The sequence below is a fragment of the Mus caroli genome, chromosome 2 (genome assembly GCF_900094665.2).
Source record: "Mus caroli chromosome 2, CAROLI_EIJ_v1.1, whole genome shotgun sequence".
Classification (NCBI taxonomy): domain Eukaryota; kingdom Metazoa; phylum Chordata; class Mammalia; order Rodentia; family Muridae; genus Mus; species Mus caroli.
Genome location: NC_034571.1, coordinates 135,815,083 through 135,836,937, shown reverse-complemented (window position 1 = coordinate 135,836,937; position 21,855 = coordinate 135,815,083). Strand labels below are relative to the sequence as shown.

Here is a 21,855-nt window from a genome sequence, read left to right as displayed (position 1 = left end):
ATGAGTGACTGAGGGTAGGACAGAGGGCAGTGGCTGTTCCTGCCTTGTGGGTAGCTGGGAGAAGGGAAGCTCTTTATGGCTGTAGCATCAGGCAAGATTTAGGTCCAGGTCTTGAAGGATCAACAGCATGTGATCCTTCAAAGAAGGAAAAAAAAAAAAAGGGCTCATTGGAGGGCTCAATGCTCTCTGGGCATTGCACCACAAAGCTTCTTCAGGCACAAGTACCTTGTCACACACGGGTTAGCCTTTGAATACGTATCAGGGCAAAAGTCTAGGATTTGGTTAGGAGGTACGATCTGAGAGGACAAGGAGAGGAAAAAGGAGACACCAAACCGAAAGCCTGTTCTTCATAGCTGAGGATTGCAGCTTGATATTGCAATACAAAATCAGTGACCTCCTCTCCCAGAAAGAATGGAATGAGGAGAAATATTTAACCCCAAAGTATATGTGTCCTTCTGTTCCTTTATACATCCTGGCTTCAATCTCACCATCACAACTGTTAAGCACTCACTGAGTTATTCATTCCCATTAGAAAAAAAAAAACACATTGGAAAATTGATGGGGTTAGCCATTATCAGGCTCAGTTACACCTACCTTTCATTAGGTTTTTAGCATCAGACCCCAAGAATGTGTTTTCCAGGGGGAAAGAAAAAGGAGACGAAAAACCATTGCAACAGACGGGTTTCCTTCCCTGTCAGAAAGGGCTGACACAGAAGGTACCCACAGGTAGGGTTACACAGGAATAGAAGAACGAAAGATCTTGCTTTCTCTTCCCTTCGTAGGGTAGCCCAGCCATAAAGCCTTGTCAACACCTAGCAAGGGTTTTCTAATAACAGAAGCATTCTTGCAGCTGTTGATATTAAATACGAATGTATCTAAGCAGGCTGGAGAAAGAACTCATGAGTTAAGGGTGCATACAGGTGCTCACATAGAGCAGTTCACAACCTTTGGTAATCCCAGCTCCAACCTACACCCCCCCCCCCACACACACACGATGAGATAAATCTTTTTTTTTTCCAAAAGGGAAAGTATGCAAGATCTCTGACACACGAAAATTCTCGCTGTCAGATATCAGCTAACTATAATCACTCATTGCCAATGCCGCTAGGACGCTGGATTTTGCCAATGCGGGGCGGGGGGGCGGGGTTAGGTGGGGTATCAGCTTGTTTCAGGGTTGAATGTCCTTTGAAAGCAGTCTCCGTGGGCCAGGAGGCCAGCAGACTGTTCTATCAACAGGAACCTGGTTTCCCCTGCTCCACCCACACTTCTCTTCTAGGGAGCAACTAGTTCTAGGTGTGTGAGACCCGCCCGCGCGCCACCCGCAGAGCTGCGCTTCTTCCAGGACCTCTGTGAAACTCGCTGCCAAACACAGCTGAGGTAGAATACGCGCCCGCCACGCCGCTGGTGAGTGTAGGCGGGAGAGCCCTGCGCTCCTGAAGGAGCTGTCCTAGTGGCTGGGAACCCGGCAAGAGGCATAGGAAGTTCTGACAGAGGAGACCAGTCTGTGTTGCCCTTCCAGGGAGGGAACCCAATGCTCTCTCAAGCCTCTTTTCTTGTGGGATCAGGAGGGAGGGGACAGCCCACGGGTACCAAGCTGCATCCTTTGACCTTCCATTCCCCTCAGTCTGGCTTCTCCTTGCATCCTCACTCTCCCCTAGCGGTGCCAGGTCCCCTAAGGACACTCCAGATCTGGGATACAGATATTTCGCAGGAAGAGCAGGTCAGGCATGCTACCCGCCAAATGAATTCTTCTCCTCTATTCCTCGCAGGACGAGTACCCTAACTTCTCCAGAGGTTGCCAGAGGCACCCAAAGCTCGAAACCTTATCCAAACAGTTCAACTTGGACAACTTCTTGGAATGGGGATCCCCGTGCTCTCTGGGGAAAACCGCGCTGGCTGCCCACACATCAGGAGAGGACACCTCGACTTTTCCGGGGGGAATCCCCCTCAGAATCCATCTCTCTTGGCAGCGTGGTGTCCTAAAGAAGCAAATTAAGAACTCTCCAAACAGGAGAGCGCTTCTGGAGTGGGAAGTCGTGGGCAGGGGCCAAAGCGCACAAGTTCAGCACTCATTTTGGACAGAGAACTCCGTCCTTGTTTCCAAGTCAGAAAGCTCTTGTCCGCTGGGGAAAAAAGCAGGGACTGAAGTCGCTGGGAGGGAAGTCCTTAGGCGTGGGTCGGAAAACTGAGGTGAACTGCAACGCTCGATCTATGAGCCATGTCGGTGGGAAACTATTCTTTCTCCGGGGCGTGGGGGGCTGGGAGACTTCCCTGGCAAAGCAGTCGACGTCAAGCCCAGCTGCTCTGGACTCTATCCTTCTGTCCCTAGGCAGCCTGGAGAACTTGGTACCTCGGACAGCAGCCGGGGCGCACAGCATCCTTTGCAAGGTGCGGTCTTATTTTGCCCCCACCAAGTCAAACACCAACAAATTATTTCTCTGACCTTTCTAATACAGATGAAGGACATTTTAATTACATAACCCATGAAAGATCACCGGAGGCAATGTCGTGTTTGAGAACCGATGGCAGAATAGCTGCATAGCATAAAAAGACAGAAAACTTGCAAATCTGCAACGAGATTGCGCAAGGTTGTCCCTCCTCTGGAAACAACATGTGAAATGTATGGAAAAAATCTTACCTTTCGGACTCCAAAGCCGTGCTCTGCTGCAACTTGGCGAGCCTCTTCCTCTCCGTCTTTATGCAACTCCACAAGAAAATGATTCGTGAAGACGGGTCTCTCGGCAGACGCAAAAACCATGACACAGAAGAGGAGCCCGGCCGCCTTCCACTGGGATCCACAACCGCCCTCCATCCTTCTTTGGGAGTGAAAAGTGGGGCTGCGAGGCGCGCAGGGTGGTGGAGCAGGGGACGAAGAGGGAAGATGCAAATAAAAAATAGGTATGTAGTTTTTGTTTCTGTTTTTCTTTTTTTAAAAAAATCTTTGTATAGCAAAAGAGGCAGAAAAGAAGCTTGGCAAACAGCAAATCTGTGCGCTGTCCACCAGCAGCTGGCTGCCAGGGAAGCCGGGGAGTCGCGCAGCCCGGCTGGCTGGCAGGGGTGCGAATGTGCGGAGCTGTGTGTACCCGAGAGAAAGAGCTAGTGTGTGTCTGTGCTTGATGCTAAATCTGCATTTTCAGCTCCTCCTCGGCTCCAATTCTAGAGGTCTGGAGGCGAGCGCCAGCCCGGGTGACGCGCGCCCGCCAGCGGCCAATGGAGGCCAGAGGATCGGCGGGCCCCGCCCCGGGCCGCCCCGAGCCCGCCCCCGCCCGCCCCCGCCCTCCCCTGCCCAGCTGGCTGCCCGGGTCCCCGGGGGCGCCGCGAGCCCGCGCCCCCGCCAGCTCGGAGCGGCTTTGCTCCGCCCGACCGCTGCGCGCCCAGGAAAATCCCCCCCGCTGCCACCCGCCGCCGGCGCCCGGTGATGTCATTGTTTGTGGAAATCTGCACAGCTCCGGGCAGGGAATTACGGTGCGTGCCGCTTCAGAGGCCCCAGGGGAGCGGGAGCCCCCGGCCGGCCGGCCGCTCCCTGTTGCTCTTCTTTGCTAGTCGGAGCTACAAAACAACTCCTCTCTTTTCTCTCTTTCCTTCCCCTGTCTTCCCTCCTCTCACTTCTTTCTCTTCTCTTTCCTTCTCCACACCTCTCCCATTCTCCCAATAACAAAGCAAATTTGATCCTTCCCGCCCCCTCCACTTTGAGCAAATCCCAGGCTGGGAAGAGCATCCTTCTAGAGGTGACTCATGGGGGCAGGAAGGAGCTTTTTCTCTGTTCTTTTCTCGGTGCTCCAAGGAGGCCAGAAACTAAACATCTGGCAGTCCAGCGGGAGTCCGGACTGCCCTCCCCCCACCTGCGATGGCTATTAGGAGAGACTCCTCTAGAGTCAGCGCTGCACCTGCATCCCAAGACTGCCAAAGGAGACGTGATGCTTATGCTGGGAGACAGATTCTCAGACTCTGGGTTTGGGGCTGCATCAGGACCAAGAATGTCAGAGTTTAAGGAGGTATAGTCATCCATCCCAGGCGTAGGTCAGGATTCCTGCTAAGAGTCTGGCTGCATGATAATTTAGGCTGAGTAGGCAGGTGGGCAGCTGTTGTCCAGGTTCAGTTAACTGCTGAAGTCTGACTTCCCCTTCTTGCTCTAGTGTAAGGAAGTAGATCCAGTCTGCTGTAAGGAACTGAGAACCATTGCTCTAAGTAATGTAAATATTAACTGTTATGGAGTATATTTACATCGTTTTTACCATTTGGCACCAAAGTTTTTATAAAAAGTCCTGTTATAAATTGGATAGTCAGGAAGATGCTTTTTCATGGGAAAGAGAGGAAGAAAAGGGAGAAAGAGAGAGACTTACTTGAGTTTGTAATGTTGACACCACACCCAACCACACCCACCCCACTCTCCTCCTTAGCACAAAATCACAGTGTAGACAGGAGACACAGGAATGGTGGACATGAGCATGCTTACTGTACAAGGCACATCGTCTTCACTGACTTAGCTACTCCCCAGCATTGCTAGAGAAGTATAAGCAAGCTCTGCAGATGAGTTCTACCAAGCTGTAGTCTTCAGCATACCACATCTTCAATTTTGTTTGAATTCCTTTAAGGCAACCAGGAAAGGCAATGGGGAGGTTTGGTAGCGAGGATTCCAGAGTGGAAGCAAGGGTTTTAGAAAATAATTAATGAACTAACAGATCAGCCTGGAAGCCTCGACTTGGAGCTGCACACATTAGCTCATTTCTGCCAGGAATGCTTTCTTATTATTAGTATGTTGTACCACATCACCCAGATCTGGCTATAGCACAAGGATTCCTTACCCAGAGGCCTTCAACTCTTCCTCTACTTTTGTCTTCCTTCAGTTCATCTACATTTTGAGCCAAAGTACTGGCTTAGTGTGGAGCAATAACCACATGGTTCCTCCTGTTCTGTATTGTCATTTGAGAAAAATAGCACCAAATGTGAGCATTACATTAGGTAATTCACCACTGGAGAGAACATTTCAAAAGCAGCCACAGAGATACAAATCCAAGCCTTTAGAAAACAGATCTGAAGAGCATCAAATAAGTCAATTTGGAAGATTATAGGTGCTGGGAAATAGCAGTGCTAATGTAGCTAAATCTCTCTGAAATTACCATCTGTTTAGATTACGTATTAATTTCTCTGGAACCACTGAGCAATGCTTCATTTCCTAAATAAACTCCAAGGATGAAATGCCAGTGTGTGCTCAATCTAACACCATGGTTAATCTCACCTGGAAATCTTATTGAAATTTGATTCCCTTGGTGGCAGTGGTGGGAGGTGGTGGGGCTGTTGAGGTAGCTGGATAATGAGGATTCTGCCCTCATGAGTGGGCTACATCAGTTGTAGATTAATGAGTTATTTAGTGAGAGTGGAAGTGACTCTACCACACAAGCAAACTTTTCCCGAGTAACTTTTATTATCTTCTTAAGGGATGCTCTCTATCATGACAAGGTGAAGCAAGAAGACTGGCCAGATACCAATGTCATGCTTTTGGACTTCTTAATATCCCAAACTGGGAGAAATCTTTTCATTATTCATAAAGTTTGAGGTAGTTTGTTACAGCAAACAGACAAGTGAATTAAGATGCAAGTCTATATTTTAAATAATCAAAGCTATAAAACCAGATATAGTCTAAATAAAACCTGATAACTGACTGAAGTTTGTTGTCTTTTGTAAAAAACAACAACAACAAAAAAATTACGTATTTGAGTTTCTTGCCTTTGTGCATTTATGTAAACCATGTGTGTATCTACTGCCTTCTGAGGTCAAGGAGAAGGCATTAGACCCTCTAGAACTGGAGTTACAGTTGTGAGCTATGATGTGGGTGCTGGGAATGGGAACTGGGTCCTCTACAAGAGCAATAAGTGCTCTTAGCTGCTGAGCCAGCATTCCAATGCCCTGAAGTCTGGAGTGGCTCATGTAGTGTATAATTTATCACAATATTGTCAGCACAGAAGAATTAAAACAGAACTTTTGTGATGCAAAGGCTAGATTTTTAATACACTTAAGTACTTACTATAAGCCAGTAGAGGAAATACACTGAAATATTTGATTGGTATTTGAAATGTAAATACACCTTCAGCCTGCACAAATTTGCTCCTCTAGAGAAGTATTATTACCCAAACTCTTTTCTAATATCAGTAGACTTAGACAGAGAAGGCCAACTGGAGAGAGAAGGAGACAGAGAGGTAGCATTAGTGGGTCTAAGGACTGACGCAGAAACCACTGCAAGTTCTGCTGTGCCTGTCAACAGTTGCCACTTGGCCAAACCATAGAATCTCTGTAAACCCATATTGCTCCACCTGGGGAAACTCCTTAGATCCTGAACTGTGCTTTCAGAGATGCTAAAGCCCATAGTGTGGTGTAAAGCATTTTCAGCTCCAGAGGTGTTGTCAGCATTGCTATGGCTAAGAGATCACTCACTGCTCACAAAACTCCTCCAACCCTTCTTACATGCGCCTAAGCTGGTGGACTTGAGGAAATAGCTGACAAGTGTTAATAGTATCAGATATGAAAACCATTAAGATCTTTGAGTCTTTTATTTTATTTTCTGTTATAGCTATAGCAACAACATAGGTTGGTGCTAATATGTGCCACCAACCCCAAATATCTTGTTGAAGATATTTTACGATGATCAGAATATTTCCGTTTTATAAACACACACACACACACACACACACACACACACACACACACACTCACACACACACACACACACACACTCACATTTACAAGAATAAAAACTACCTGGGACAAGATTGGGATTTTTCCCATCCAGGTGTATTCAGACTCTCTAGGAAGAAGACTTCAGATCCACACACTATCAAGTCAAGGAAAATCTGCTATGTCAGAGATGGGGAACAGGGCAAACCATAGTCATCCCTAGGAGGGTCCCTTCTGGACCTGTGCATATTGTTTGAACCACTGAAGAAGGTATCTAATTTTGCTGTCAATTTTTCTTACATAGACTGTAGTGAAACCAGGGGGGAAATAGGTATGAATGACTTAAAGTCATAATTTAAATAGAGTCCTGACTGAATCTAGACAGAAGGTGTATTTCTTTAATCTCAGCAGTTGGGATTGGAGGCAGGAGAATTGTGAGTTTGAAGGCTAATCTGGGCTAAAAAAAATAACCAATTAAAAAAAAATACACAATCTTATCAAACCAAAGTGTGTTGCCATTTTTGTGGTATTCATTTGACACTTCAAATGCAGCAACAGCACCTCACTTGGTAGCATGGTCTTTCTGTTAACATACTGTGCTATTGTGTCTTGCTGGTAGATTCATCCTGTCATCTCTGTCCTTCCTGTTTTGCTACACCTACCCATTCTCAGGATTTCCTCCAACAGTTATCTCCTCTCTATGTTTCTGTCACATTCTGATCACCCATGTCCCTCTCCCAGTTAATGCTTGCACCACACTTTTCCATGGTGTGGCGTGAATCCTTTTGCACTTGTTGTGGTATAAGATTCAGGCTCTTGATACATTTAACTCACACACTCAGGTTATACGCATGCCTACACATTACTGGCATGTGGGTGCTCTTCTCTCAAATTCCTATATCTTTTTACCAATTTAATGTGTTTTTCCTTAAATGATCTAAGTCTATTTTTCCTTAAGCTGAGAATCTTCAGATGGCGTTTGTTTTCTAAGTCATCTTAAATTAATACAGTGGGGTGAACGCATGGCAATTTACCAAGCATTTTACTGCCAGGAAAGCAGTCAGTCCAGAGAGTGTCAGGTGGTGTTTACTTTGCAACTTCATCAACAAATCCTCAGATTAACTCAGACTAATCAACTCTTCATAAACAAAAGGTACTTGCTTTCTTATTTTCCAAAGTGTTGAAAAATTTGCTTCTTCTATTTTAGCTCCTATTATTTTGATAGTATTTGAAGGAGCTAAACAATGAGGACCAAGGTTTCTTTTAATCTTCTTTGGAAAATTAGAAACATGTTGCTATTCGCTGTCTTTAGATTCTTCCCCAGGTCTAGAGGACTACAGAATAATGTTTGCTCACTTTGAAAATTAATTAGTTATTTCTTAGGGCTCATTGGAATGTTGCTTATTGTCTGTAGAAGTGATTAGCTATTCATGAATTCTCCACCTGTGTTCATTCCCTTTTCTTTCTCTTGATCTTTAAAGAAATGCAGGGAATCTTCCACAATCCACTTTTTGAAGGATTATGGAAATCACCTTTAATAGGGAGCCTTTGCTTGTGAGGCTCAAACTACCTATAACAGACAAATAATTCACAGAGAACAAAATGGTTCCTTAGAACATTTAAACTGGGACAATTTAAAAAATTTTTTAGATAAAAATAAAAGTTCAAACATAGTTTTTCTCTAAGACCAACTCTCAAATAACATTTTAGGATACCTTTGACTTTGACTTAAATGTTTTAAATGCTCTCTGTCTAGAATCAATTTGTATGATCAGTCTCAGCATATAACTGACATTTAATGTTATTTATTATGTTAGAAGGCATTTCAACCTTATGGTGGTATGCTCAGATAAGCCATTTTTATCTCTTTGAAACATTCTATCCTGTCATGACTTGAGAAAACATGACATGATCTATTTTGGGAAACGTCATCAAGCATCGTCTTTTTCACCCTCATAGAATACAGAAGAGAATGGAGCAAAAGCACGTCTTTACAAACAGATAGTTCTAGAATTAACCACACGGCACAATCTATAATAACTTTGTAGGTTTAGCTTCTCCTTTACAATTCTGTTCAGGGCTGGAGTTCTTAGGTTGCAAGGTCACAGGTCTGAGGTTCACTGCAAAGAAAACAAACATTTGTACTTAAAATTCAGTCAGTATAGAGCCTACGCAGAGTGTACTGAATTTCTCTTAGCCAACTGCTCGTCAGGCCTGAGCCTGTTTATTTTCCAAGATCAGACAAAACAAGGCATGCTCCAAGTGGTATGCCATAGAATGTACTGAGTTTCTAACACCCCACCACACACAAATCTGTTCTGGAAGTTACCCATACGAGGGGTTTTCTCCTGGAGAGGTTTTCTGGAGATCACAATGATAACCAAAATAGTCACAAACTCTTATAAGTTGATTCTTTTCCTGAAAGATTCAGGGTTGGAGCTTTTTCTGGTGTCAGCAAAGATTTGGCTATAGTTGCAGGTAGCTAGAGTTAGTGGCTCTTGATCCTGCCCACCCCATGAAATTGGGTCTGTGCTGCCCAGTTGCATCACCAATGCTTTGGTCCCTTTTTGTGCAGTTCTTCACCTGGCTCTTAAAGTCACCTGAGTTGGGGACTTCTTGTTTGAACAATCTAAAACATCTCTCTTCATTTTTCCATAAAGATATTTCTATAGTATGTTTAACCCAGCATATGAAAGCAACATGTACAGAAGGCATATTCTGTAAATTATGAAAAAAAAATAGATGTGTTAAACACAGACTTCCAAAATACAAACTTTCAAGGAAAGGCATGTTGTCCATAACTAGTAATACAAAATAGTCAGGTGGTAGTTAGTCCCTTCTTGGTTGGTAAAATGTTTGTAAATGTCTAGCACTTTGCTGAAAAGCCAGCCACAGAGGAATTCCAGGAGAGAAAATCAGCAGGCATGAGCATAGTGAGGTCATCATGCACTATAAATCTGCCTACGTCCTAGAGATGTTAAGAAGAAAGATGAAGAGAAGGAAGAACTTGAGGTTAGAAGTGAGGGTTCCTTGGGCCTTAGCGTTGAATTATTTTGTTAGCTAGAGGTAAGTCACCTCACTCTGTGTTAATTGGGATGAAGACTACTTGATTATATTGTGACTAAGATCGTGTTCAGACTAATACTCTTCCCTGTATGTATCTCATACATTGCAAAAAACCCAAACAAACAAAAAACCAAAAAAACCCCAAAACCCCAAAAACCCAAAATACAACAACAACAACAACAACAACAAACCAACTACAGGAACAATGTGATGGTGCATGGATCATAGAAGTATGCTTATATGAAATGTAGAGATCAGCTATGCTACCACAGGCTGTGTAAAAAATTACCCTGCACTTCATGGCCTCGGTTTGTCCTCATATTGCAGTTTGGTGCAAAATGAATGGTGCAGAACAATACTGACAGGTTCAGTGATAGGTGGATCAAGAGAAACTTGCATTTTTACTTTTAGAGTCTTTTCCTTTATCTTTTGATATTATTTTAGAAGAAATAGCTTCTTTCATCCAATAACTTTTACACAATTTTGCATGAGCAGCTCATTCACTTTTTTATACAGCATGTAACCAACCCTTCCCTAACTACAGGATCCAAGGACTAGGATCAGTTATCTGGATAGGCCTGCATATGGTACCTTTGTTTGTTTGAGTAGATTTCTAACCCCATTCTACACTAAACCGCAATAAGTGAGAATGTTTGCTTATGCCAAAGAAAATGAGGGACTTTTACCTTGAGGAGGACCAAAGATATTAGGCTAACAGAAACCATGGATGTCATGAAAACATCTGTTCATCAGATATAGGTAAAGCTTTGGGGTAAGAGATAATTTATGGTGCAGAACTACACTGAAAGATGTTAACTAAAATCAAGCTCAGGCTGTAGAAACAGTGTGGTCCTCCACATCCCCTATCTGAGGACTAGAGGGAGCAGCACTTAGTATAGTGGTTCTTTGTGGGTGTGAAGGAAGATCATTCACTTCCTATGAACTCAGTAGCCTTTGTAGCTCTTAGTTGGCAGCATGCCACCAATTTATGCTTGTTGACTGTTTATGATGGGAGGTTTGCTCTGCTGATGAGTATTAGCCATACCCAGATCCAGGTTTGAGTTTCATTAGGGGAAGCTATTAGTCATTTGCCCTAGGACAGTCTGTAAACACCAGGATTAAATGGTGATAAAAATAATTGTTAGAATGCATCATCATGTTTCTTTTACTGGTAAAGAAAGGAGGAAGGACTCCTGTCCCAAGTTCCACATGAGATTATGTGGAAAATCATCCCAGTTTCCACCGCCGCCCACAGTGCTTTATGTATAATTACATCGTCTCTTCAAGGTGCCCTTATTATTTCTCCTCTCATTTTCCAGGGAGACATGTACAAGGAAGACCTGGCCACTTTCCTCAGCAAGAACAGATGAATGAATAAGGAAAATGAGCTTGTGCCTTTTAGCTGAGGTGATTTGTCAAAAGCCCACAGCACTGTGGCTGTTCCCAGACTTTAAGGGTTATACTCAACCTCAATCAAAGGAGAATCTCAAAAGCTAAATCATAGAGTGGATTGAAGGAGAGGTTTTAGTTGAATGTGAAGTGACCTGTTCACACGTGGGGCTGAATATATTGGTCTGAAGGCATTTCTTTCTTGCCAAAGCATTAAACAATGGGGACTTATATTATTTGACTTACTGTTTGAGTGGTGTGGAATGAGAGATCCCACAGAATGTGATTGTCTTTGATGCTTGAAAGAGGGTACAGTGTGTGAGCAGGGGACTGGAGAATCAACTACTTGCTAGGAGCACCAGCTGGTGAACACTGGAAAAACTGAGTTCTATAGTACAATTAAAGTCATTCTATTAATGATTTTTTGACATGTATTAATGTGGACCCCAACAATGCTATACATGTATAGGTATTTCTGGGTTTCCCTCCATTTTGTGCTCTGCATGGAGTTTCTCTATTATGGAACACATTAATTATGTTACTTTCTCTATGGCTTCCCACTGAATTCTGAAAATAGGAGGGATTATTTCAAAATTTGAGACTGGGGCAGGAATGTTGGCTCATGATTTTATATTCCATAATTTGCCCCTTAGTAGCTCAGCACATGTTCCTTCACCAATTGTAAGAGTTTTGTCTAAGGTTCTTCAGAAATCACTAACCACTATCCTATTTCCTTAAGCCTATAAGGACTATGGGAGCAGTGTATTGCTATTTCTCTGTGGCTTTGCCATGCTTCTTTTGATTTTCTTGACCCCTTTATGCTTTTGTCAGTAGACTTAACTATACATTTAATTTCTTATGTGTTGGCACCCTGGATAGGGAATTTCCTATAAAATGCAAAACATTTTATACATGGTGAGTGTGTCTAATACTTATACATTAAACTTGTTATGATTAAAATACAAATCTTATTTTGAACATAGTTACAACTTTCCAGCCTTTCTGGAGATTGGCTGGACATATAGAGTTGTCAACATAAACAAAAAGATAAAAATAACACAATATTGAAGAAAATATATGAGACATATTCACACAATGCTATTAAGAGGCATGGGGAAATGAGACAGTTGGAATTTTTAGGACATCTCCAGAACCGAACAACTAGAAGTCAAATTGGGAAAAATCAGAAGGGATTACCAGAAAAACAAAAACAAACAAAAATCCAAATGAAACAAACAAGCAAACAAACAAGCAAGCAAGCAAACAAACAAACCGGAAACACAACCACTATAAGTCAGGGAAGAAGTAGGTTTAAGAAGGCCAGTTAAGCATCCCCTGGAGAGCATGCACTGTGTGGTGAGCTCTGTCCGTGGTGCTGACAACCCACTGTCTGAGCTTTGCTTCCTCTGTAGAGCAGGGGAATTCAGCTTTAGTGACTGATGTGCCTTCAGACTTGTCTGGAACATACTTTATACTAAGGGTGTTTTCCACAGGGGCAAAGTGTGCAAGGCTAAGAAGATTGGGAACTATCTCATTTGTCTCCCAGCTCTTACATGTTTGTACATGATTGATAGCAGCATCAGTGCCATTGGCAATTGCACTGAGCATATTACCATGCTAAAACAATTTACCAAGAAGATAGGCACAAATGTGAGAACCCACAGCAGCAGTTTCAAGATAAGAGGCCAGAGCAAATGTACCCTTATTTCCACAAGATGGAAACAGTCCAAATATCTGAATAAATATATATTAGCTGAATTGAGGTTTCTTTTTCCTATTTCTTCAGTTACATTGTCCTGAACCAAGGACTATTTCTAATTTAAAAAATGAAGGAGATTGTTACAGAAGATATGATGAAAACAAATTAGTTGGTAAAAATAAATGGTATTTGGACAGTTTAGGAAAAAATAGCAATGTATTCTAAGGCTTTCCTTTGTTGTTATCATTATTCTTTATAGCAGCAATGACCAAGGAAACAAGTAGGCATTTTCTTCAAGTTATTGTCAATTCATTCATTCTCAATAGACACAGAATGTAATTTCTAGATAAAATCTAATATATAATTATTGAGAAATTTTAACCACCTGCAAGTTTTACAGAGTATTGCAGCTCTGTTATGAAAGATCTTAAGTTTAAAATGTAGGTGCTAAGACAAATGAGATCATTGCAATGGCTTAGAAGGCTTCTCGTTGAATTAGAGTGAATTCATGAAAATAGGAAAATGGATCTAGAATGGATTGCAGAAATGATGGGAATATTAATTTTATGAGACCATATAAATACCTCAGAAATTACCTTGCCAGGTTTGTGATCAAATTTGTAAAGGAACTCACACACGAAAGAAGAGAGAACACATGCTCACACATAAACACACACACACACACACACACACGAGAGTATAAACTTAGACTTAGATGCTCAACAACATCACTTGGAAATCCAAGCACTTGAAAGTCACCTTGTGTTCCACTTTTTCCTTTTCCTTTTCTGATTTTTAAAAGTCTTTGCTATGGTGACAAAACATTAAAGGATTCCAGGACACAATTTTCAGCCTGTCAGATGATGTTGTATAGTGGTTTGTACTCAGTTCCCTCTAAATTAATATAATATTTGGCTTTCCAAGGATGACTTAGCTTTTAAGTGTGTGTATGTGTGTGTACATGAGGGAGACATACACACACACATACACACAGAGAGACAGAGAGACAGAGAGAGAGAAAGAGAAGGAGAGAATGAGAATATAGGTCTTTTCTCTGCCTGAAACCTGAATTTAATTGTTCCAAGCTTGATTTGGATGGACTGATGGAGTGGGGTTCCTAACATTTCTTTTCGTATCTGAAAATCTTGGACGTTGCTCACCCATAACTTCCTTCTCTGCAGGACTGCAGTACTAATTAGAAAGAAAGTGCATACTTTTTTGTTATGAAAGTGAATAGTAATTATAATAGTAAATATAATGGACATTAATAAGCAATCTCATAAAAATCACAGAACAAAAATGAATACTTATCAAACATTGAGTTACATTGTATAAATACCAGCTGTGAAGCCCAACAAAATAGTAATGGTTGAAAGAATCGAACTCTGGTGAAATCTCATCCCATGTCTGCAATGTATGCTCATGTTAGTAGAGTAGAAGCTGATGGAGCAAACTGTACCATGGGTAAGATGGTGGACGAGAAGTTGACTGTGTGGCTCAGTGAAGAAGAAGAAGAGTCAAAGATAAGAAAAAAGAATTCCCTGAAGAGAGGAAGCAAGGAGGAGCTTCCAATATTCACATAGGTAGTGTTAGAGTGCCTGAAATGCAGAGCAAATGGTGGGAAAACACAGAAAGGAAGCCAAGCCACACATAGTTCCAGACATAAGTTCCCCAGCATGGAGAGGAAAAGCAGACAGTGCCTCCAGAGATCAAACCTGGAAGCCCAAGTGAAGCAAACTAGAATCTTGCCTCTATTGCTTAAAACAGAGCTCTGCTGAAGTCAGATGATTGGGAAAGACCAATCAGAAGACAGGTAGCTTGCATTGAATCTGCCACAGCTCCAGGGTGGAAGGCAGCCCCATGAAGCAATTATGGAAATCCAGAAGGACAGAGTTTGACAAGCAAAATGTGTTGGGATCAGGAGCCTGTGCTTGGGCAGTGAAGTGCTAGAGCACAACAGGGCTCAAATCAGCAAGTGGGTCAGTACAGAGAGAAAGTGTATAGCCTAGAGCAGAATAGGGGTCACTGCAACAGGTGGATCAACTTCTGGATCTGGCCATCTGCTATCCATCACTATGGAACTTGAGGACTTTGAAACTCCAGAGGCCTATAGGCCAACTATAGTTCTGTGCCCTTAGCATCCTGATTCATAGCTAGAAGGTCTTGAAAGTATGAAAGTAGGTTCTTTGGCTCTGCAGATCTCAGTGTTACAGGTATCTTCTTCACTCCTAACACATTTGGGAGATTCCCTTCCCACTCTTCCACTACTTAGAACATTAGCCACACAGACAGCAGATCTAACTGTGTCCAGAGAGGATCCTAGTATCCAGAGAAGGGAAACTACTGAAATAAAGACAACCCTGAGCCAGACATAGTGGTTCACACCTTGACTCTTAGCACTTGGAAGGCAGAGGTAGTTGGATCTTTGAGTTCGAGGCTATTCTAGTCTAGAGAGCAAGTCCTGGGACTGCCAGAGTGATACAAAGGGACTCAGTCTCAAAAACCCAACTCCCACCCCACAAAAACAATTATGGCAGATGTCAGACATTTGTCCAATACAAGCTGAACCCTGGCAGAGAACATAGGGAAGATAAGGGCCCACACATTTAACTGAACCTCTCTACACTGAGCCATATACACTTTCAAGGACCAAGAAAGTCTTTTTCTTTTTTTCCCTTTTGTATATGCTCCTTCCTTTTTAAAAAAAAAATATTACATGACTGTACTGGCTAGCTTTGTGTCAACTTGACACAGCTGGAGTTATCACAGAGAAAGGAGCTTCAGTTGGGGAAATGCCTCCGTGAGATCCAGCTGTAAGGCATTTTCTCAATTAGTGATCAAGAGGGAAAGGCCCCTTCTGGGTGGTGCCATCTCTGGGCTGGTAGTCTTTGTTCTATAAGAGAGCAGGCTGAGCAAGCCAGAGGAAGCAAGCCAGTAAAGAACATCCCTCCATGGCCTCTGCATCAGCTCCTGCTTTCTGACTTGCTTGAGTTCCAGTCCTGATTTCTTTCAGTGATTAACAGCAGTGTGGAAATGTAAGCCGAATAAACCCTTTCCTCCCCAACTTGCTTCTTGGTCATGATGTTTGTGCAGGAATAGAAACCCTGACTAAGACAGTGACTATTACTATTAGCAGTACTCTTTATTGTATTTAACTCAGGTAAAACGTGGGTATAGTAGTGTTTTCTTGTAATTCCAATGCCAAGGAGGCTTGGTAGTGAGTCCCATGTTCCAGTGAGAGATCCTATCTAGAAAACACACTGGAGAACTCCTGGGGAATGACATTCCAGCCTGCCTTCTGGTGACATGTACCTGTGTCATATTCACAACCACTCAGACTAGCCTAGTTGCCTATTGAGCCCAGGAATCTGCCTGTCTTCACCTCCTTTGTACTGGAATTGCAAGAAAAGCTGGAACAATAATTGTAAGCTCTCATAGCAAATAACTACATCAGACAAAGCTATCTTTAAAAATTGATGTAGAAACAACGACATTTCAAAAACAATCTCAAAAACAATCACAAATTAGTGCAGTTCAGGACAAGCAAGAGAACACTGCAGAGAGTTATTTAAAAGGATACTACATCCCAGAGAAAAAGAAAGAATTAATCATGAGAGCAAGGAAATTAATGAGTTGCATAAGAAAAAGGATAAACAAGGAACATTTAGGAAAAAAATGTATCATATCCTACAATAAATTGCCAAATTTCTGATGCTAATGGAGAGAGACGAGAAAGAACAACAACAACAAAAATCAATTTAACTAGAAAAACAAGGAACACAAAAAGTACAGGGCTTAGTACACATCTCTCAGTTATAACATGAAATATAAATGACTTCAACTTATCAATAAAAAGAGCCACAAACTTATAGTCAAAGGATAAAAGATTATCAAGTTTGGAAACTGATAAAGTAGACTCTAAGCTAAAACCTACTTAGAAGAGATTAGGAAGGTTAGTGAAGGGAATAATTCACCAAGAAGATGTAACAATAGTGTGTGCTAGATGTTGGGACTCCAAATTTCATAAAGCAAACAGTGACATGTGTAAAATAGTCTGATGGGTCCTGATACAATAGTCACATATGACTTCAGTATTTCAGTCTCATGTTTAAATAGGTCATTTAAATTAACATAAGAAAAAAATCTTCAGGCTTTCGGGTTTGACATAAACTATAGATCAGAGATGGATGTGTCATGTATCTACAGAATATTTCATCTACTATCCAGAACATCCATTCTTTGCAGCAACCCACAGGACCTACTTTAAACTAGAACATATTCTAGGTCACAAAGCAAGTCTTTACAAATATGAAATAGCCAAAATAGTTTCTTTTATCTTGCCAGATCATAGTGGAATAAAACTAAAAACGAATAGTTTAGAGAAACTACAAAGATTCCTAGAGACTTAACAATTCTTTCTTGAATGGCCAGTGGGCTGGGTCATTGATGAAACCAGGGAAGAAGTTTTTAAAATTTCTTGAATCAAATGAAAATGAAAGTTCAACTTACAAGAAGTTTTGTGATATAATGATGTTAAGAAGAAACTTTATAGCTATGAATGCTCATGTTTTAAAAAAATTCAGAGATCTCAAATACTCTGATTCCCCTCAAAATATTGGAAAAACTGAAACCAGCCTGACCTTAAAGTGGTAGGCAATAAAAAAAAAATTAAGAAAAGAGCAGGAGTCAATAAAATGGAAACAAACTCATCATGCACAGAAATATTAAAAAAATGATCCTTTGAAAAGATGAACAAGATTGATATCTCCATTGAACTTAACCAAAAGGAAAGACAAAGAAAACACAAAATAAATTAGAACCAGAAGAGAAAAAGTTACAAAAGAATCTAATGAAACCATAAGATCACTAGGGAGTATTTTAAAGACGTATATCCTCAAAAATAGAAAATCTTAAAGAAATGGATGCATCATTAAACACACATGACTTATTAAAATTAAATCAGGAAGATGAAAACAATGTAAGTACATGTATAACAAGCAATGAGATTGAAGTAGTAATAAAAAGAATTCTCACCACAAAGAAAGTTCAGGACTATATGGATTCATTGTTGAATTCTACCAAATACTTAAAATGGAAATAACACCAATTCTCCTGAAACTATTCCACTAAATTTCAAAGGAAGGAATACCAACAAAGTCACTTTAAGAGGCCAGCACTATGCTAATATTAAAACTAGATAAGAACACAATAAAAAAGAAAACACACCAATTTCTGTGTTGAACATATACATAGAGATTCTCAATAAAATTCTTGCAAATCATATTCAAGAATGCAGGGATATCATACACCGTAATTTATTCTAGAGATGCAAGGTTGATTCAAAGTGCAGAATCAAATAAATATAATACAATTTATAAATAGACTCGAGTATAGAAATCATGTGAACAGGTGAAGAAAAGGTCTTTGTCAAGGTTCAGTGTTCTTTCCTGACAAAAGCTCTGAAGAAACTAGGAATAGAAGGAATGTGTCTTAGTCAGGGTTTCTATTCCTGCACAAATATCATGACCAAGGAGCAAGTTGGGGAGGAAAGGGTTTATTCGGCTTACACTTCCATACTGCTGTTCATCACCAAGGAAGTCAGGACTGGAACTCAAGCAGATCGGGAAGCAGGAGCTGTTGCAGAGGCCATGGAGGGATGTTCCTTACTGCCTTGCTTCCCCTGGCTTGCTCAGCCTACTCTCTTATAGAACCAAGACTATGAGCCCAGAGATGGTCCCACCCACAAGGGGCCCTCCCCCTTGATCACTAATTGAGAAAATGCCTTACAGTTGGATCACATGGAGGCATTTTCTCAACTGAAGCTCCTTTCTCTGTGATAACTCCAGCTGTGTCAAGTTGACACAAAACTAGCCAGTACAGAATGTGTCAACATAATAAAAGCTACATGCCACAAAACTATGGCCAACACTAGACTAAATGAAGAAAAACTACAGTCACTTTCTCTAAAATTGGGATGAAGCAAGAATGCTCACTTGTAGTATGCTTCAATAAAGTGCTTGAGATGTTAGCTACAGCAATAAGACAAGAAAAAGGAAATGGATACAAACAGGAGAGGTCAAAGTATCTCTACTCCGAGATGACATATCTTATTCTTCAAGATATGTACACAACAAAAACCTCTAAGAACTGATAAGGACTTTCAGTAGAACATAAAGATAGAATATAAGGCAGAGAAATCAGTATTCTTTATACATTATCAATAATGAAGAAATTAGGAAAATAATCTTATTCACAATACTCTAAAAAATACTTAGGAATAATCATTACCAAAGATACAAAAGACCTCTAAAATGAAAATTTTCAGACACAGAAGAAAGATATTATAGAAGATACTAGAAATGAAAGCAATTTATACATCTATGAAATAGAGAATCAATATAATTAAAAGTGATGTACAGGTTGGATTCAACTCCCAGAAAAACCCCAGTGACATTCTTTACATAACATAAAAGAACTAAACTATGGAAGCACAGATAATGTTGAACAGCTAAAACAATCCTATGAAGGAAGAGCAATGTTTATCTCATCGTGTTACAAAGCCATAGTGACAAAATCCATATGACAATGGCACAAAAGAGGCAAATAGGACACAACAGAAACAAACACACACAGCCTCAGTTTGCCATGTTTTGCTTAAGATGCCAAGAACATACATTGGAGAATACACATTGAGACAGCCTCCTCAACAAAATAGAGGAAAGCAGACATTAACCTGTAGAAGAATAAATTCAATCCAGATCTTTACCCTGCACAAAATTTAATTCAAATGGATCAAAACTGAACTTAAGTTATGAGCTAAAACTTTGAAACCTCTTGAATAAAACTTATGTGAAAGATGTGAAGGATACGGGCATAGACAACTTTTCCCAAAGGATGCTCTCAGCACAGGAAGTAATACCTAAATTGACAGAAGTATTGAACCAAATTAAAAAGCTTCCACAGAGAAAAGGAAACAACTATAGAGTTTCCATATAGAGTGTAGAAAATATCTCAGCCAAGTTCACATCAGATAGGAGCTAATATGCAAAATACCCAAAGAATCGGTGAAACAGCCCAAATCCTCAACCCTTCAAGCAAAAATGGGCTAGTGAGCTGAAAAAAAAGTTTCAAAAGAAGAAATAAAAATAAAGAATACTTGAAATAGTGTTTGCTATCTTTAGTCATTGGGAAAATGCAAATTAAAACCTGCTTGAGATGTTTATTTCACCCTGGCTAGTATGGCTATTATCAAGAAAAGAAATGACAAATGCTGGTATGGATGTGGAAAAAGAGAAATTCTTCCTTATTCACTGCTGCCAGAAATGTAAGTCAGTATGTCTTCTACAACAATCAGTACAGAGGCGCTTCAAACACTGAAATTAAAGCTACCATTTGAGCTAACCATACCACAGGAGCCAATCACATCACTCTTGACTATATACACCAGAAGGACTCTACATCAATGTACCAAAAAGATACTTCACATCCATGTTTATTGCAACAACCTTTACAATAGCTACAGGATGGAATCAGCCTACATGAACCTCAATGGACAAATGGATAAAGAAAATGTGGTCCTTATCCAAAATGCAGTTTTATGCAGCCACAAAGAAAAATGAAATTATGACATTTATAGGAAAATGAATGTGATTGGAGATTATACTAAGTAAAACAATACTCACAAAGGTGAATTCCACATGTTCTTTCACATGCAGACCCTAGGTGTGATGTATGTGTGATGTATGTGTGCAGAAGTAGAAAGGGGACTATAATATAGAAGGAAGAATTGGAAAGAAGGGAGAGGGGGAAACAAAAGAGAGACAAATGGATGCAGCATGAAAGGAAGAAAGCCACAAGAGAGTGACAGGGAGAATGGGAGGGGGGCAGTGTAGGATTGAGGAGAAATAAGAACAATGTGTAATGTCATGTGTATGATCTATTATCAGAATATTCCTAATTAAAAATTAATAAAACCACTGATATGCTTCATTATTTAGAAAACACATTTGCAAAAATGAAAAAATAAGTTTTAAGCTTATAAAGTTCCTATGTTTTTTTTGTCTTTTGTTAAATCTTCTAGGACCACGAGAATTAAGTAAGATAAAGCACATGAAGGCTTTGCATAGCTAAAGCCACAGTTAAATTTTACACTGCTATATGTGTAATTATGTTTGCTAAACAGAAGAGTCAGTCAGCTCAACCTGCTGCTATCATTTTCTCATTAGAGGCCTCCTGGGACAGCATGACCTTGTGTTAGTCACTGTTTCGCCAGCATAGTCTCAGACTTGGCTTGAGCCTCATAGACCAGGGAAAGGGATTACACAGCACTGCATTCCACAGGCTTTGGGTAGGTCAAGCATTAAGCCAAGTACTGTGTGGATATTTTGTGTCATCCCTTGGAATTTCATCTGCAAGCTAGGGTGACAAATTGGTCACAAAACAAACTAATTGCTGTCTCTCATATCAGATACAGAAACACAGGTACAACTTGCAAAACTAGTCCTTATGAGGCCTTAGCCCATGACTCCCTTCCATATATTTTTTTCTGTGTTTCTGCAGAGAATGGCTGGAGAGAAGCCCTGTGTGACCTCTTTCTTTTGTTCACAAACCACTTGGCTAAAATGACCAATGTATTTATCTATAAAACTTTTCACTTTACGGGTCTAGATTAGAGGGCTTCAGATAAGAGTTTATGGAAGGATCTGGGTGAATGGAAACAGCTAGCCTTCATGCTCTGAAGGTCATGGTGGCCACATGCAGAGAGGCAGATGTACAGGTAAGTTTTGGTTTATCCCAAATGCTATCATTCCTCAATACCTCCCAGTTCTGCTGCCTCCAGCAACGCTATGTTGACAAGTGGACTCTTGGCTGCCAACCCATAAAAGCACGAGCCATCAAGAAATAAAGGACCCGGAGCCATCAAGAAATAAAGGACCCGGACACTCGCCAGCTACCCACAACACCCGCCACAGGATCTTAAGACTTCTGGTGAGTGGAGCACAGCTTCTGCTCCAATCCAATTGCGCGGG

General features: G+C 41.0%; 1 protein-coding gene and 1 long non-coding RNA gene across 2 annotated transcripts in view; one reads left to right on the top strand and one right to left on the bottom strand.

The window, feature by feature from the left end:
• Pcsk2 (proprotein convertase subtilisin/kexin type 2) overlaps nt 1-3,219 on the bottom strand; it is a 252,247-nt gene extending 249,028 nt beyond the window's left edge. The window contains exon 1 of the mRNA XM_021150157.2: nt 2,639-3,219. Coding sequence (XP_021005816.1) covers nt 2,639-2,812 — 174 coding nt within the window. The 5' untranslated portion in view covers nt 2,813-3,219. The remainder of the gene's footprint in view (nt 1-2,638) is intronic.
• On the top strand, nt 1,473-13,684 carry LOC110284442. The gene is made up of 3 exons (XR_002376939.2): nt 1,473-2,898; nt 6,788-6,942; nt 11,058-13,684. It is a non-coding gene; the product is annotated as an uncharacterized LOC110284442 (long non-coding RNA).
• Nucleotides 13,685-21,855: the final 8,171 nt, after the last annotated feature.